Source organism: Ascaphus truei, chromosome 2 (assembly GCF_040206685.1).
Source record: "Ascaphus truei isolate aAscTru1 chromosome 2, aAscTru1.hap1, whole genome shotgun sequence".
Taxonomy (NCBI): domain Eukaryota; kingdom Metazoa; phylum Chordata; class Amphibia; order Anura; family Ascaphidae; genus Ascaphus; species Ascaphus truei.
Window position 1 is genome coordinate 461,317,812 of NC_134484.1, and position 14,566 is coordinate 461,332,377.

Here is a 14,566-nt window from a genome sequence, read left to right on the forward strand (position 1 = left end):
GTATACTGGTATTACCTCTCTGGGTGTGTGTATGTGTATACCGGTATTACCTCTCTGGGCGTGTATGTGTATACCGGTATTACCTCTCTGGGCGTGTATGTGTATACTGGTATTACCTCTCTGGGTGTGTGTATGTGTATACCGGTATTACCTCTCTGGGCGTGTATTTGTATACCGGTATTACCTCTCTGGGCGTGTATGTGTATACCGGTATTACCTCTCTGGGACATGCATGTGTATACTGGTATTACCTCTCTGGGCGTGTATGTGTATACCTGTATTACCTCTCTGGGCGTGTATGTGTATACCTGTATTACCTCTCTGGGCGTGTATGTGTATACCTGTATTACCTCTCTGGGCGTGTATGTGTATACCGGTATTACCTCTCTGGGCGTGTATGTGTATACCGGTATTACCTCTCTGGGACATGCATGTGTATACTGGTATTACCTCTCTGGGCGTGTATGTGTATACCTGTATTACCTCTCTGGGCGTGTATGTGTATACCTGTATTACCTCTCTGGGCGTGTATGTGTATACCGGTATTACCTCTCTGGACATGTATGTGTATACCGGTATTACCTCTCTGGGACATGTATGTGTATACCGGTATTACCTCTCTGGGCGTGTATGTGTATACCGGTATTACCTCTCTGGGTGTGTATGTGTATACCGGTATTACCTCTCTGGGCGTGTATGTGTATACCGGTATTACCTCTCTGGTCGTGTATGTGTATACCGGTATTACCTCTCTGGGCGTGTATGTGTATACCGGTATTACCTCTCTGGGCGTGTATGTGTATACCGGTATTACCTCTCTGGGCTTGTACAGTATGTGTATACCGGTATTACCTCTCTGGGACATGCATGTGTATACTGGTATTACCTCTCTGGGCGTGTATGTGTATACTGGTATTACCTCTCTGGGCGTGTATGTGTATACCGGTGTTACTTCTCTGGGCGTTTACCGGTATTACCTCTCTGGACGTGTATGTGTATACCGGTATTACCTCTCTGGGACATGTATGTGTATACCGGTATTACCTCTCTGGGACATGTATGTGTATACCGGTATTACCTCTCTGGGCGTGTATGTGTATACCGGTATTACATCTCTGGGTGTGTATGTGTATACCGGTATTACCTCTCTGGGCGTGTATGTGTATACAGGTATTACCTCTCTGGTCGTGTATGTGTATACCGGTATTACCTCCCTGGGCGTGTATTTGTATACCGGTATTACCTCTCTGGGCTTGTATGTGTATACCGGTATTACCTCTCTGGGCGTGTATGTGTATACCGGTATTACCTCTCTGGGCATGTATGTGTATACCGGTATTACCTCTCTGGGTGTGTATGTGTATACCGGTATTACCTCTCTGGGCGTGTATGTGTATACCGGTATTACCTCTCTGGGACATGTATGTGTATACTGGTATTACCTCTCTGGGCGTGTATGTGTATACCTGTATTACCTCTCTGGGCGTGTATGTGTATACCGGTATTACCTCTCTGGGTGTGCATGTGTATACCGGTATTACCTCTCTGGGTGTGCATGTGTATACCGGTATCACCTCTCTGGGTGTGCATGTGTATACCGGTATTACCTCTCTGGGTGTGCATGTGTATAGCGGTATTACCTCTCTGGGCGTGCATGTGTATACCGGTATTACCTCTCTGGGTGTGCATGTGTATAGCGGTATTACCTCTCTGGGCGTGTATGTGTATACCGGTATTACCTCTCTGGGACATGTATGTGTATACTGGTATTACCTCTCTGGGCGTGTATGTGTATACCTGTATTACCTCTCTGGGCGTGTATGTGTATACTGGTATTACCTCTCTGGGCGTGTATGTGTATACCGGTGTTACTTCTCTGGGCGTTTACCGGTATTACCTCTCTGGACGTGTATGTGTATACCGGTATTACCTCTCTGGGACATGTATGTGTATACCGGTATTACCTCTCTGGGACATGTATGTGTATACCGGTATTACCTCTCTGGGCGTGTATGTGTATACCGGTATTACATCTCTGGGTGTGTATGTGTATACCGGTATTACCTCTCTGGGCGTGTATGTGTATACAGGTATTACCTCTCTGGTCGTGAATGTGTATACCGGTATTACCTCCCTGGGCGTGTATTTGTATACCGGTATTACCTCTCTGGGCTTGTATGTGTATACCGGTATTACCTCTCTGGGCGTGTATGTGTATACCGGTATTACCTCTCTGGGCTTGTATGTGTATACCGGTATTACCTCTCTGGGTGTGTATGTGTATACCGGTATTACCTCTCTGGGCGTGTATGTGTATACCGGTATTACCTCTCTGGGCGTGTATGTGTATACCGGTATTACCTCTCTGGGCGTGTATGTGTATACCGGTATTACCTCTCTGGGCGTGTATGTGTATACTGGTATTACCTCTCTGGGCGTGTGTGTATACCGGTATTACCTCTCTGGGCGTGTATGTGTATACTGGTATTACCTCTCTGGGTGTGTGTATGTGTATACCGGTATTACCTCTCTGGGCGTGTATGTGTATACTGGTATTACCTCTCTGGGTGTTTGTATGTGTATACCGGTATTACCTCTCTGGGCGTGTATGTGTATACCGGTATTACCTCTCTGGGCGTGTATGTGTATACTGGTATTACCTCTCTGGGTGTGTGTATGTGTATACCGGTATTACCTCTCTGGGCGTGTATTTGTATACCGGTATTACCTCTCTGGGCGTGTATGTGTATACCGGTATTACCTCTCTGGGACATGCATGTGTATACTGGTATTACCTCTCTGGGCGTGTATGTGTATACCTGTATTACCTCTCTGGGCGTGTATGTGTATACCTGTATTACCTCTCTGGGCGTGTATGTGTATACCTGTATTACCTCTCTGGGCGTGTATGTGTATACCGGTATTACCTCTCTGGGCGTGTATGTGTATACCGGTATTACCTCTCTGGGACATGCATGTGTATACTGGTATTACCTCTCTGGGCGTGTATGTGTATACCTGTATTACCTCTCTGGGCGTGTATGTGTATACCTGTATTACCTCTCTGGGCGTGTATGTGTATACCGGTATTACCTCTCTGGCGTTTATGTGTATACCGGTATTACCTCTCTGGACATGTATGTGTATACCGGTATTACCTCTCTGGGACATGTATGTGTATACCGGTATTACCTCTCTGGGTGTGTATGTGTATACCGGTATTACCTCTCTGGGCGTGTATGTGTATACCGGTATTACCTCTCTGGTCGTGTATGTGTATACCGGTATTACCTCTCTGGGCGTGTATGTGTATACCGGTATTACCTCTCTGGGCGTGTATGTGTATACCGGTATTACCTCTCTGGGCTTGTACAGTATGTGTATACCGGTATTACCTCTCTGGGCGTGTATGTGTATACCGGTATTACCTCTCTGGGACATGTATGTGTATACCGGTATTACCTCTCTGGGCGTGTATGTGTATACCGGTATTACCTCTCTGGGTGTTTATGTGTATACCGGTATTACCTCTCTGGGCGTGTATGTGTATACCGGTATTACCTCTCTGGTCGTGTATGTGTATACCGGTATTACCTCTCTGGGCGTGTATGTGTATACCGGTGTTACCTCTCTGGGCGTGTATGTGTATACTGGTATTACCTCTCTGGGCGTGTATGTGTATACCGGTTTTACCTCTCTGGGCTTGTACAGTATGTGTATACCGGTATTACCTCTCTGGGCGTGTATGTGTATACCGGTATTACCTCTCTGGGCTTGTATGTGTATACCGGTATTACCTCTCTGGGTGTGTATGTGTATACTGGTATTAACTCTCTGGGTGTGTATGTGTATACCGGTATTACCTCTCTGGGCGTGTATGTGTATACCGGTATTACCTCTTTGGGCGTGTATGTGTATACCGGTATTACCTCTCTGGGCGTGTATGTGTATACCGGTATTACCTCTCTGGGCGTGTATGTGTATACCGGTATTACCTCTCTGGGCGTGTATGTGTATACCGGTATTACCCCTCTGGGCGTGTATTTGTATACCGGTATTACCTCTCTGGGCGTGTATGTGTATACCGGTATCACCTCTCTGGGCGTGTATGTGTATACCGGTATTAACTCTCTGGGCGTGTATGTGTATACCGGTATTACCTCTCTGGGCGTGTATGTGTATACCGGTATTACCTCTCTGGGCGTGTATGTGTATACCGGTATTACCTCTCTGGGCGTTTATGTGTATACCGGTATTACCTCTCTGGGCATGTATGTGTATACCGGTATTACCTCTATGGGCGTGTATGTGTATACTGGTATTACCTCTCTGGGTGTGTGTATGTGTATACCGGTATTACCTCTCTGGGCGTGTATGTGTATACTGGTATTACCTCTCTGGGTGTGTGTATGTGTATACCGGTATTACCTCTCTGGGCGTGTATGAGTATACCAGAATTACCTCTCTGGGTGTGTATGTGTATACCGGAATTACCTCTCTGGGCGTGTATGTGTATACCGGTACTACCTCTCTGGGCGTGTATGTGTATACCGGTATTACCTCTCTGGGTGTGTATGTGTATACCGGTATTACCTCTCTGGGCGTGTATGTGTATACCGGTATTACCTCTCTGGGCATGTATGTGTATACCGGTGTTACCTCTCTGGGCGTGTATGTGTATACCGGTATTACCTCTCTGGGCGTGTATGTGTATACCGGTATTACCTCTCTGGGCTTGTACAGTATGTGTATACCGGTATTACCTCTCTGGGCGTGTATGTGTATACCGGTATTACCTCTCTGGGCTTGTATGTGTATACCGGTATTACCTCTCTGGGCGTGTATGTGTATACCGGTATTACCTCTCTGGGCGTGTATGTGTATACCGGTATTACCTCTCTGGGCGTGTATGTGTATACCGGTATTACCTCTCTGGGCGTGTATGTGTATACCGGTGTTACCTCTCTGGGCGTGTATGTGTATACCGGTATTACCTCTCTGGGCGTGTATGTGTATACCGGTATTACCTCTCTGGGCTTGTACAGTATGTGTATACCGGTATTACCTCTCTGGGCGTGTATGTGTATACCGGTATTACCTCTCTGGGCTTGTATGTGTATACCGGTATTACCTCTCTGGGCGTGTATGTGTATACCGGTATTACCTCTCTGGGCGTGTATGTGTATACCGGTATTACCTCTCTGGGCGTGTATGTGTATACCGGTATTACCTCTCTGGGCGTGTATGTGTATACCGGTATTACCTCTCTGGGCGTGTATGTGTATACCGGTATTACCTCTCTGGGCGTGTATGTGTATACCGGTATTACCCCTCTGGGCGTGTATTTGTATACCGGTATTACCTCTCTGGGCGTGTATGTGTATACCGGTATCACCTCTCTGGGCGTGTATGTGTATACCGGTATTAACTCTCTGGGCGTGTATGTGTATACCGGAATTACCTCTCTGGGCGTGTATGTGTATACCGGTATTACCTCTCTGGGCGTGTATGTGTATACCGGTATTACCTCTCTGGGCGTGTATGTGTATACCGGTATTACCTCTCTGGGCATGTATGTGTATACCGGTATTACCTCTATGGGCGTGTATGTGTATACCGGTATTACCTCTCTGGGCGTGTGTGTGTATACCGGTATTACCTCTCTGGGCGTGTATGTGTATACTGGTATTACCTCTCTGGGTGTGTGTATGTGTATACCGGTATTACCTCTCTGGGCGTGTATGTGTATACTGGTATTACCTCTCTGGGTGTGTATGTGTATACCGGAATTACCTCTCTGGGCGTGTATGTGTATACCGGTACTACCTCTCTGGGCATGTATGTGTATACCGGTATTACCTCTCTGGGCGTGTATGTGTATACTGGTATTACCTCTCTGGGTGTGTGTATGTGTATACCGGTATTACCTCTCTGGGCGTGTATGAGTATACCGGTATTACCTCTCTGGGCGTGTATGTGTATACCAGTATTACCTCTCAGGGCGTGTATGTGTATACCGGTATTACCTCTCTGGGCGTGTATGTGTATACCGGTATTACCTCTCTGTACGTCTATGTGTATACCGGTATTATCTCTCTGGGCGTGTATGTGTATACCGGTATTACCTCTCTGGGCGTGTATGTGTATACCGGTATTATCTCTCTGGGAGTGTATGTGTATACCGGTATTACCTCTCTGGACATAGTGACCTGATCGGCTTGGGGGGCCACGGGATTTCCCAGAGCAGGGAGAGAGCGGGGCTGATGATAGGGGGCTGGACAGCTACCCCCAACCCGAGTGGCTGCTGCTGGGTAATGCAGCCAATCAGGCAGAGGTGTCAAGAGCCATGGGGCAGGGTCAAAGAGAGGAGGAAACAGCATGGAGGTGTGTGACTGTCTGTGTGTCGTGTAGCGCATCACACTTTCACCATTGTGTCCAGTATTTTTTGAGAAGCCGCCTGGCAACCTTATAGACAATATGATTTCTGCTAGGTCTACAAATTGTAAAGAGTATCACCTGTTTAGTATCACCAACATGCAAGCATTTTCCTTAGATTCTGTGAAACTTAGAGCAGTCCTCAAGCCCCCCCCCCCCCCCCAACAGATCAGGATATCCCAGCTTCAGCACGAATGGCTAAATCAGTCCCAGCATTACCCAGCAGCTGCCAAACAAGATGGAGGAAGCTGCCCAGCCCCCTAGCAACAGCCCTGCTCTCTCCCTACTCGCAGAAATCCTGCGGCCCCCCAAGCCGGTCAGGTCACTATGTCAGAGAGGTAATACCGGTATACACATTGTGACATAGTCCAAAGATGTTAGGCAGCTTTCTGCCCTATTTTAGGTCAGAAAGTGCAGGAATAGTTAAAAATGATCTGTTCCACAGCTTCACATTAACTCAGGCAGCTGGCTCGAAAATCCAGACCACAGATTACAATGGCTCTAGTTCTCCCTCACCTGCTCTTCTAATCACATGCACAGGTATTTCGAGCAGAGAGGTTTTGCATTTCACTCTCTCTCCTTAGAGCCTGGAGGCTGGGGGTATCGCTGCTCCCCTGTTTCCAGTTTCGGGGTGGACGGCCCCTCCAAGTATCACAGTACCAGAGGATTTGCCTGGACACTTGGGACCGAGTTTCCACCACGAGCAGATAAGACAAAACCAATGTTTATTGCTGTTGCTAAAAGACTGTGCTGTATCTAGTGACCCTAAATGAGAGGGCATTGTTTTAAGCTGGGGAACCAGGTTAGTTGGCCCAGCAGCAGTTAGGGGCTGATTCTGATGTGTAGTTAGATCCCTGAAAGGGATAGGATTTCTTTATATGATTTGGTTTTTATTTCTTAAAAGTGACACTGTGTGAAATGCTATAACACTGATATGAGTAAACCGCTGAATGAAAATATCTGAGTGCTTCTTGCCTACACATGTTAAAGCTGCAGTCCCTTACTTGGATGAAAATAAAGCAGGCAGAAGCCTGAGTTAAGCAATATAATACTTTGCATGATCCTGTTTGTTGTATAATTAACCCTAGAAGACTGTATCGGGAAGAACCCAGACAGACGTCAGCGCTACAAAAGAGGGGCGTTTGTCACAACATACACACCCAGAGAGGTAATACCGGTATACACATACACGTCCAGAGAGGTAATACCGGTATACACACACACGCCCAGAGAGGTAATACTGGTATACACATACACGCCAAGAGAGGTAATACCGGTATACACATACACGTCCAGAGAGGTAATACCGGTATGCACATACACGTCCAGAGAGGTAATACCAGTATACACATACACTCCCAGAGAGGTAATACCGGTATACACATACACGCCCAGAGAGGTAATACCGGTATACACATACACGCCCAGAGAGGTAATACCGGTATACACATACACGCCCAGAGAGGTAATACCGGTATACACATACACGCCCAGAGAGGTAATACCGGTATAAACATACACGCCCAGAGAGGTAATACCGGTATACACATACACGCCCAGAGAGGTAGTACCGGTATACACATGCACGCCCAGAGAGGTAATACCGGTATACACATACACGCCCAGAGAGGTAGTACCGGTATACACATACACGCCCAGAGAGGTAATACGGTATACACATACCCGCCCAGAGAGGTAATACCGGTATACACATACACGCCCAGAGAGGTAATATCGGTATACACATACACGCTGTGACAGAAACCAGGGGATGGTAATAAATTCCATATATAGGGCTCCCAGGATACTGAACAGTTTCTATCCTGTCTGGCCTGGGAGTGCAGCCTTATAATACATGCACTCCATCCCACAGTTTGGCAAGCGCTGGAACTGAGGGATGAGAGATCCAGACCAGAGTTTGTCTGGCTGCCTGATTTCTGTCACCTGTCATGCTAATTAGAAATCAGGTATGTAAGACTGATTTCCTGGTTGCTCTTGTCTCTTCTCCAGAGCCTGGAAGGCTGCTGAACACAGTGGGGAGAAGCCTCTTCCCCACACAGGTTCAATCGTTCTGTTCATTTGGCTAAGTCTGCAAAAGTACCTTGTTTTGTTGTTGGAAAGTGGAAAAGCCACTTCCACCCTGAGTTAGGGAAATCTAAGTTAAGTTATCGCTCAGGTGAGCAGCTTTTGTTTTGATGTGTTTTGTTGTATGCACTGTGGCAGTCTCAGTGCCTGGGACTGAATAAACCAGGCCCAGCCTGTTTAAAGGAACAGTACGTGACGCCTCCTCATTTTAACCTACCCTAAAAGACCGTGTTCTAACCGTCCCGGACAAGCGGCGGAGCCCCGGAGTAAGCTGTTTGTCACAACGCCCAGAGAGGTAATATCGGTATACACACACACGCCCAGAGAGGTAATATCGGTACACATACCCGCCCAGAGAGGTAATATCGGTATACACATACCCGCCCAGAGAGGTAATATCGGTATACACATACATGTCCAGGATTAACTCTAATTTTTTTACTGGAAAGAGTGTCCACATAGAGGACAGTCCGGTGCAGTACTGGATACCTGGAAGCCGTACAGTTGTAACTGAGTTTGAAGCGCACAGCTGAGGCTTAAATGAACTTCAGATGAGATGTTATCGTCAAATTCTAAATACTTACTGGTGACGGTGAACTTGGTGGATGTCCTACATTCGCCGGCTACAAAAGCTATCTCTCCGGCATCGCTGTTCTGGCATTCCCGGATGATCATGGTATGCTGTTTGCCAGAGAAGGTGATGGAAATCCGTCCGTCAGTTTTCACTTCTTCCCCGTTCTTCATCCATCTGACTTTCTCGCAATCATTGTCCAGCTCTACGCAGAAGATAGCCGTGTCAGTGACGGGGACTGCCGTCCTTCTCGGGAGCTTCTTAATTATGTTTCCTTTTAGGGACAAAAAAGTGCAGAATAAATAAGTACGCACAGGCAACTGAAGACCAACCTATAATATCCTCTCTAAGAGCTTAACTTAACCCGCAGTTTCTTTGAGCGAATTAATTATCAAATCCCGATGTATAGATGCAGCAGGTGTTAATTTATTACCCCAGCTAACGTAAAAGAAAACACAAAATAACGTGTTAAATAACCATGCGTGATCTCCTTCACCATTGTTTTCAATAGTGCTACTGTTAAATTAAAATATTAACTGGAGCGGTAAAATCTGCTACATCTTTATTGTATACAAAACTAATTTGTCCGCATCTTTGATAAGACACAGCAGCAAGAAGGAAAATGAAACAGTTATACAATTATGTATGGACAATTGTAACTCTCTTGATGGTGAAAATATAGATCTAGAGTGCTTGGCATGTAGAGAAAAGCTCTGAAAAGCGTACCCTAAAAATCTATCATTAGTGCAAATAAATATCACATGCAGGACTATTGAAGACAAGCTTCAATGACACAAATTTAAGTGGTCTAACATGGAATTCGTAATCTAATTTATTAACCATGGTAAATTCCAATGGCACATTTATATTCACCTTGAACGGATAATTCAGCAATAGTTCGGCTGCCTTCTTTCATTTCACAGATATAGACGGCATCATCGTCAGCAGTGATATTCTGGATGGTGAGTCTTCTGATAGTTCCCTCTTCTTCGATGTTGTACTTAGGACTCTGTTGGATTTTCGTTTCCTCCTTGTACCATGCGGATTCGGTGACCGGCATGGGGACCTCACACTGGAAGGTGGCGGATTCCTTCTCTCTGACCTCAAGATCTGTCAGCTTTGACTTGAAGGGTATTCTAGGTTCTTAAAAACGAAAAGGGAAAATTAAGCAATTGCACGTAAATGTCACAACATGCTGAATCCATGTTTTATATATGATGGATTCATTAGACAAAATGACTTTGTGGTTAAGTAGGAGAAAGCTTTCTTATTCTGACATTTCTAATGAACAAACTATGGTATTTTGGTCAAAAAAGTATTCTCTAATAATATCAAGTAAAATACTGTACATCTTCTGATTTCTTGTGTGGTATATTTATAAATACAGTAACTTGGCTGGAATTGTAATATCTTTCCTAAAGCAATGTCTCTATACCAGCTGGTGAGATTATTCAATATAATTAGTATTGTAAGGCACCTTGTTTTTCACAAAAAGCCTCCTACATGGGACATGGATTGGCTGAGGCAGCTGTCAACGATGGCCTGAGCTCGCCAGCTATTTCACTACAAAATGAGCTATTTACAATGTCCTGTTAAACAAGAATTATTGGAGAATTTAAATTTACCTTGTATTGCGAAACTCAAAAAAATTGTTTTCGTATCTAGCCCTTAATCTATTACAGTTCATTTCATTGAAAGTGATATAGGGCATAGTGTTCTGTATGATATAGTGCAGGGGGGGCGCAAACTTTTTTCCCTGTGCCCCCCTGCCGGCGGTCACCTCTCCCCCGTGCCTCACTAACCCCCACTGGCGTCGGCTAATGCGTCATGACATTTCGTTGTCACATGACCTCGCAGCATCATATGACGCCGCATAGCCATGGCGACGCGTGTGGCGCCAAGGTAAGTGAAGGTTTACAGAGGCCCTGCAGCTCCCCCCGGCACTTAATTTAAGTGCCTTCTGGAAGCGTGCGTGGCCTCTATAAACCGCGCGCCCCCCCGCGTGAAAAACGGGCTGCTGTGAAAAACGGGCTGCTTTGTGAAAAACTGGCTGCAGGTGGGTGGGTGTGAAAAAGGGGCAGTGGGTGGGTGGTGAAAAACGGGCTGCAGGTGGGGTGGGTGTCTGTGAGAGAGTCTGTCTGTGTCTGACAGAGAGAGAGTGAGGGTCAGAGAGAGTGAGGTCAGAGAGAGTGAGGTCAGAGAGAGTGAGGTCAGAGAGAGTGAGGTCAGAGAGAGTGAGGTCAGAGAGAGTGAGGTCAGAGAGAGTGAAGTCAGAGAGAGTGAGGTCAGAGAGAGTGAGGTCAGAAAGAGTGAAGTCAGAGAGAGTGAAGTCAGAGAGAGTGAAGTCAGAGAGAGTGAGGTCAGAGAGAGTGAGAGAGAGAGAGGTTTGAGAGAGAGAGTGAGGTCTGAGAGAGAGAGTGAGGTCTGAGAGCGAGAAAGAGAGAGAGAGAGAGAGTGAGGTCTGAGAGAGAGAGAGAGAGAGAGAGAGAGAGAGAGTGAGGTCTGAGAGAGAGAGAGAGAGAGAGAGAGTGAGGTCTGAGGAGAGAGAGAGAGAGAGAGAGAGAGGTCTGAGAGAGAGAGAGAGAGAGGTCTGAGAGAGAGAGAGAGAGAGGTCTGAGAGAGAGAGAGAGAGGAGAGAGAGAGAGAGAGAGAGGTCTGAGAGAGAGAGAGAGAGAGAGGTCTGAGAGAGAGAGAGAGGTCTGAGAGAGAGAGAGAGAGGTCTGAGAGAGAGAGGTCTGAGAGAGAGAGAGAGAGAGAGAGGTCTGAGAGAGAGAGAGAGGTCTGAGAGAGAGAGAGAGGTCTGAGAGAGAGAGGTCTGAGAGAGAGAGAGAGAGAGAGAGAGAGAGGTCTGAGAGAGAGAGAGAGAGAGGTCTGAGAGAGAGAGAGAGAGAGAGAGAGGTCTGAGAGAGAGAGAGGTCTGAGAGAGAGAGAGAGAGAGGTCTGAGAGAGAGAGAGGTCTGAGAGAGAGAGAGAGAGGTCTGAGAGAGAGAGAGAGAGAGAGGTCTGAGAGAGAGAGAGAGAGAGAGGTCTGAGAGAGAGAGAGAGAGAGGGGGGTCTGAGAGAGAGAGAGAGAGGTCTGAGAGAGAGAGAGAGAGAGAGGTCTGAGAGAGAGAGAGAGGTCTGAGAGAGAGAGAGAGAGGTCTGAGAGAGAGAGAGAGAGAGGTCTGAGAGAGAGAGAGAGGTCTGAGAGAGAGAGAGAGAGAGAGAGGTCTGAGAGAGAGAGAGAGAGAGGTCTGAGAGAGAGAGAGAGAGGTCTGAGAGAGAGATAGAGAGAGGTCTGAGAGAGAGAGAGAGGTCTGAGAGAGAGAGAGAGGTCTGAGAGAGAGAGAGGTCTGAGAGAGAGAGAGGTCTGAGAGAGAGAGAGGTCTGAGAGAGAGAGAGAGAGAGAGAGGTCTGAGAGAGAGAGAGAGAGAGAGGTCTGAGAGAGAGAGGTCTGAGAGAGAGAGGTCTGAGAGAGAGGTCTGAGAGAGAGAGAGAGAGAGGTCTGAGAGAGAGAGAGAGGTCTGAGAGAGAGAGAGAGAGGGGTCTGAGAGAGAGAGAGAGGTCTGAGAGAGAGAGAGGTCTGAGAGAGAGAGAGAGAGAGGTCTGAGAGAGAGAGAGAGAGAGAGAGAGAGGTCTGAGAGAGAGAGAGAGGTCTGAGAGAGAGAGAGAGGTCTGAGAGAGAGAGAGAGGTCTGAGAGAGAGAGAGAGGTCTGAGAGAGAGAGAGAGAGGTCTGAGAGAGAGAGAGAGAGAGAGAGAGAGGTCTGAGAGAGAGAGAGAGAGAGAGAGAGGTCTGAGAGAGAGAGAGGTCTGAGAGAGAGAGAGAGAGGTCTGAGAGAGAGAGAGAGAGAGAGGTCTGAGAGAGAGAGAGAGGTCTGAGAGAGAGAGAGAGAGAGAGAGAGAGAGAGAGGTCTGAGAGAGAGAGAGAGGTCTGAGAGAGAGAGAGAGGTCTGAGAGAGAGAGAGAGAGAGAGGTCTGAGAGAGAGAGAGCGAGGTCTGAGAGAGAGAGAGCGAGGTCTGAGAGAGAGAGAGAGAGAGAGAGAGAGAGAGAGGTCTGAGAGAGAGAGAGAGAGAGGTCTGAGAGAGAGGGAGGTCTAAGAGAGAGGGAGAGAGAGGGAGGTCTAAGAGAGAGGGAGAGAGAGAGGTCTGAGAGAGAGGGAGAGAGAGAGAGAGGTCTGAGAGAGACACCAACTGCGCACTGTTAGGTATGTACTGTATATACACCTTTGTTTTTACTTTGGGCGCCGCGGAAAAATCCTGATCGCCTTGGGGAGCCTTGAACCGAAAAAGTTTGGGAACCACTGATATAGGGCATTGTGTTCTGTATGATATAGGGCATTGTGTTCTGTATGATATAGGGCATTGTGTTCTGTATGATATAGGGCATTGTGTTCTGTATGATATAGGGCATTGTGTTCTGTATGATATAGGGCATTGTGTTCTGTATGATATAAGGCATTGTGTTCTGTATGATATAGGGCATTGTGTTCTGTATGATATAGGGCATTGTGTTCTGTATGATATAGGGCATTGTGTTCTGTATGATATAGGGCATTGTGTTCTGTATGATATAGGGCATTGTGTTCTGTATGATATAGGGCATTGTGTTCTGTATGATATAGGGCATTGTGTTCTGTATGATATAGGACTTTGTGTTCTGTATGATATAGGGCACAGTGTTCTGTATGATATAGGGCATAGTGTTCTGTATGATATAAGGCATTGTGTTCTGTATGATATAGGGCATTGTGTTCTGTATGATATAAGGCATTGTGTTCTGTATGATATAGGGCATTGTGTTCTTATGATATAGGGCATTGTGTTCTGTATGATATAGGGCATTGTGTTCTGTATGATATAGGGCATTGTGTTCTGTATGATATAGGGCATTGTGTTCTGTATGATATAGGGCATTGTGTTCTGTATATTATAGGGCATTGTGTTCTGTATGATATAGGGCATTGTGTTCTGTATGATATAGGGCACAGTGTTCTGTATGATATAGGGCATAGTGTTCTGTATGATATAGGGCATAGTGTTCTGTATGATATAGGCAGTGTTCGACAAACCTATACATTTGCTCGCCCCGGGCGAGTGGATTTAACCCCTGGGCGAGTAAATATTGGCCCAAGCAGCACACGTTTGGTACTAGGTGGCGAGTAGATTTTTTGGTGATTTGTCAACCACTGAATATAGGGCATTGTGTTCTGTATGATATAGGGCATTGTGTTCTGTATGATATAGGGCATAGTGTTCTGTATGATATAGGGCATTGTGTTCTGTATGATATAGGGCATAGTGCTCTGTATGATATAGGGCACAGTGTTCTGTATGATATAGGGCACAGTGTTCTGTATGATCTAGGGCATTGTGTTCTGTATGATATAGGGCATAGTGCTCTGTATGATATAGGGCACAGTGTTCTGTATGATATAGGGCACAGTGTTCTGTATGATCTAGGGCATTGTGTTCTGTATGATATAGGGCATAGTGTT

The 14,566-nt window shown here is 46.4% G+C and overlaps 1 protein-coding gene across 31 annotated transcripts in view; it reads right to left on the minus strand.

Annotated features, from left to right (window-relative positions):
- The window catches only part of OBSCN (obscurin, cytoskeletal calmodulin and titin-interacting RhoGEF), a 462,171-nt gene that overhangs the window by 417,835 nt on the left and 29,770 nt on the right, over positions 1-14,566 (minus strand). For all 31 annotated transcript variants that reach the window (XM_075588062.1, XM_075588043.1, XM_075588055.1 and 28 more), the window contains exons 3-4: positions 9,965-10,234; positions 9,105-9,365 (exon numbers count right to left, since the gene is read on the minus strand). In XM_075588062.1, coding sequence (XP_075444177.1) covers positions 9,105-9,365; positions 9,965-10,234 — 531 coding nt within the window. The remainder of the gene's footprint in view (positions 1-9,104; positions 9,366-9,964; positions 10,235-14,566) is intronic.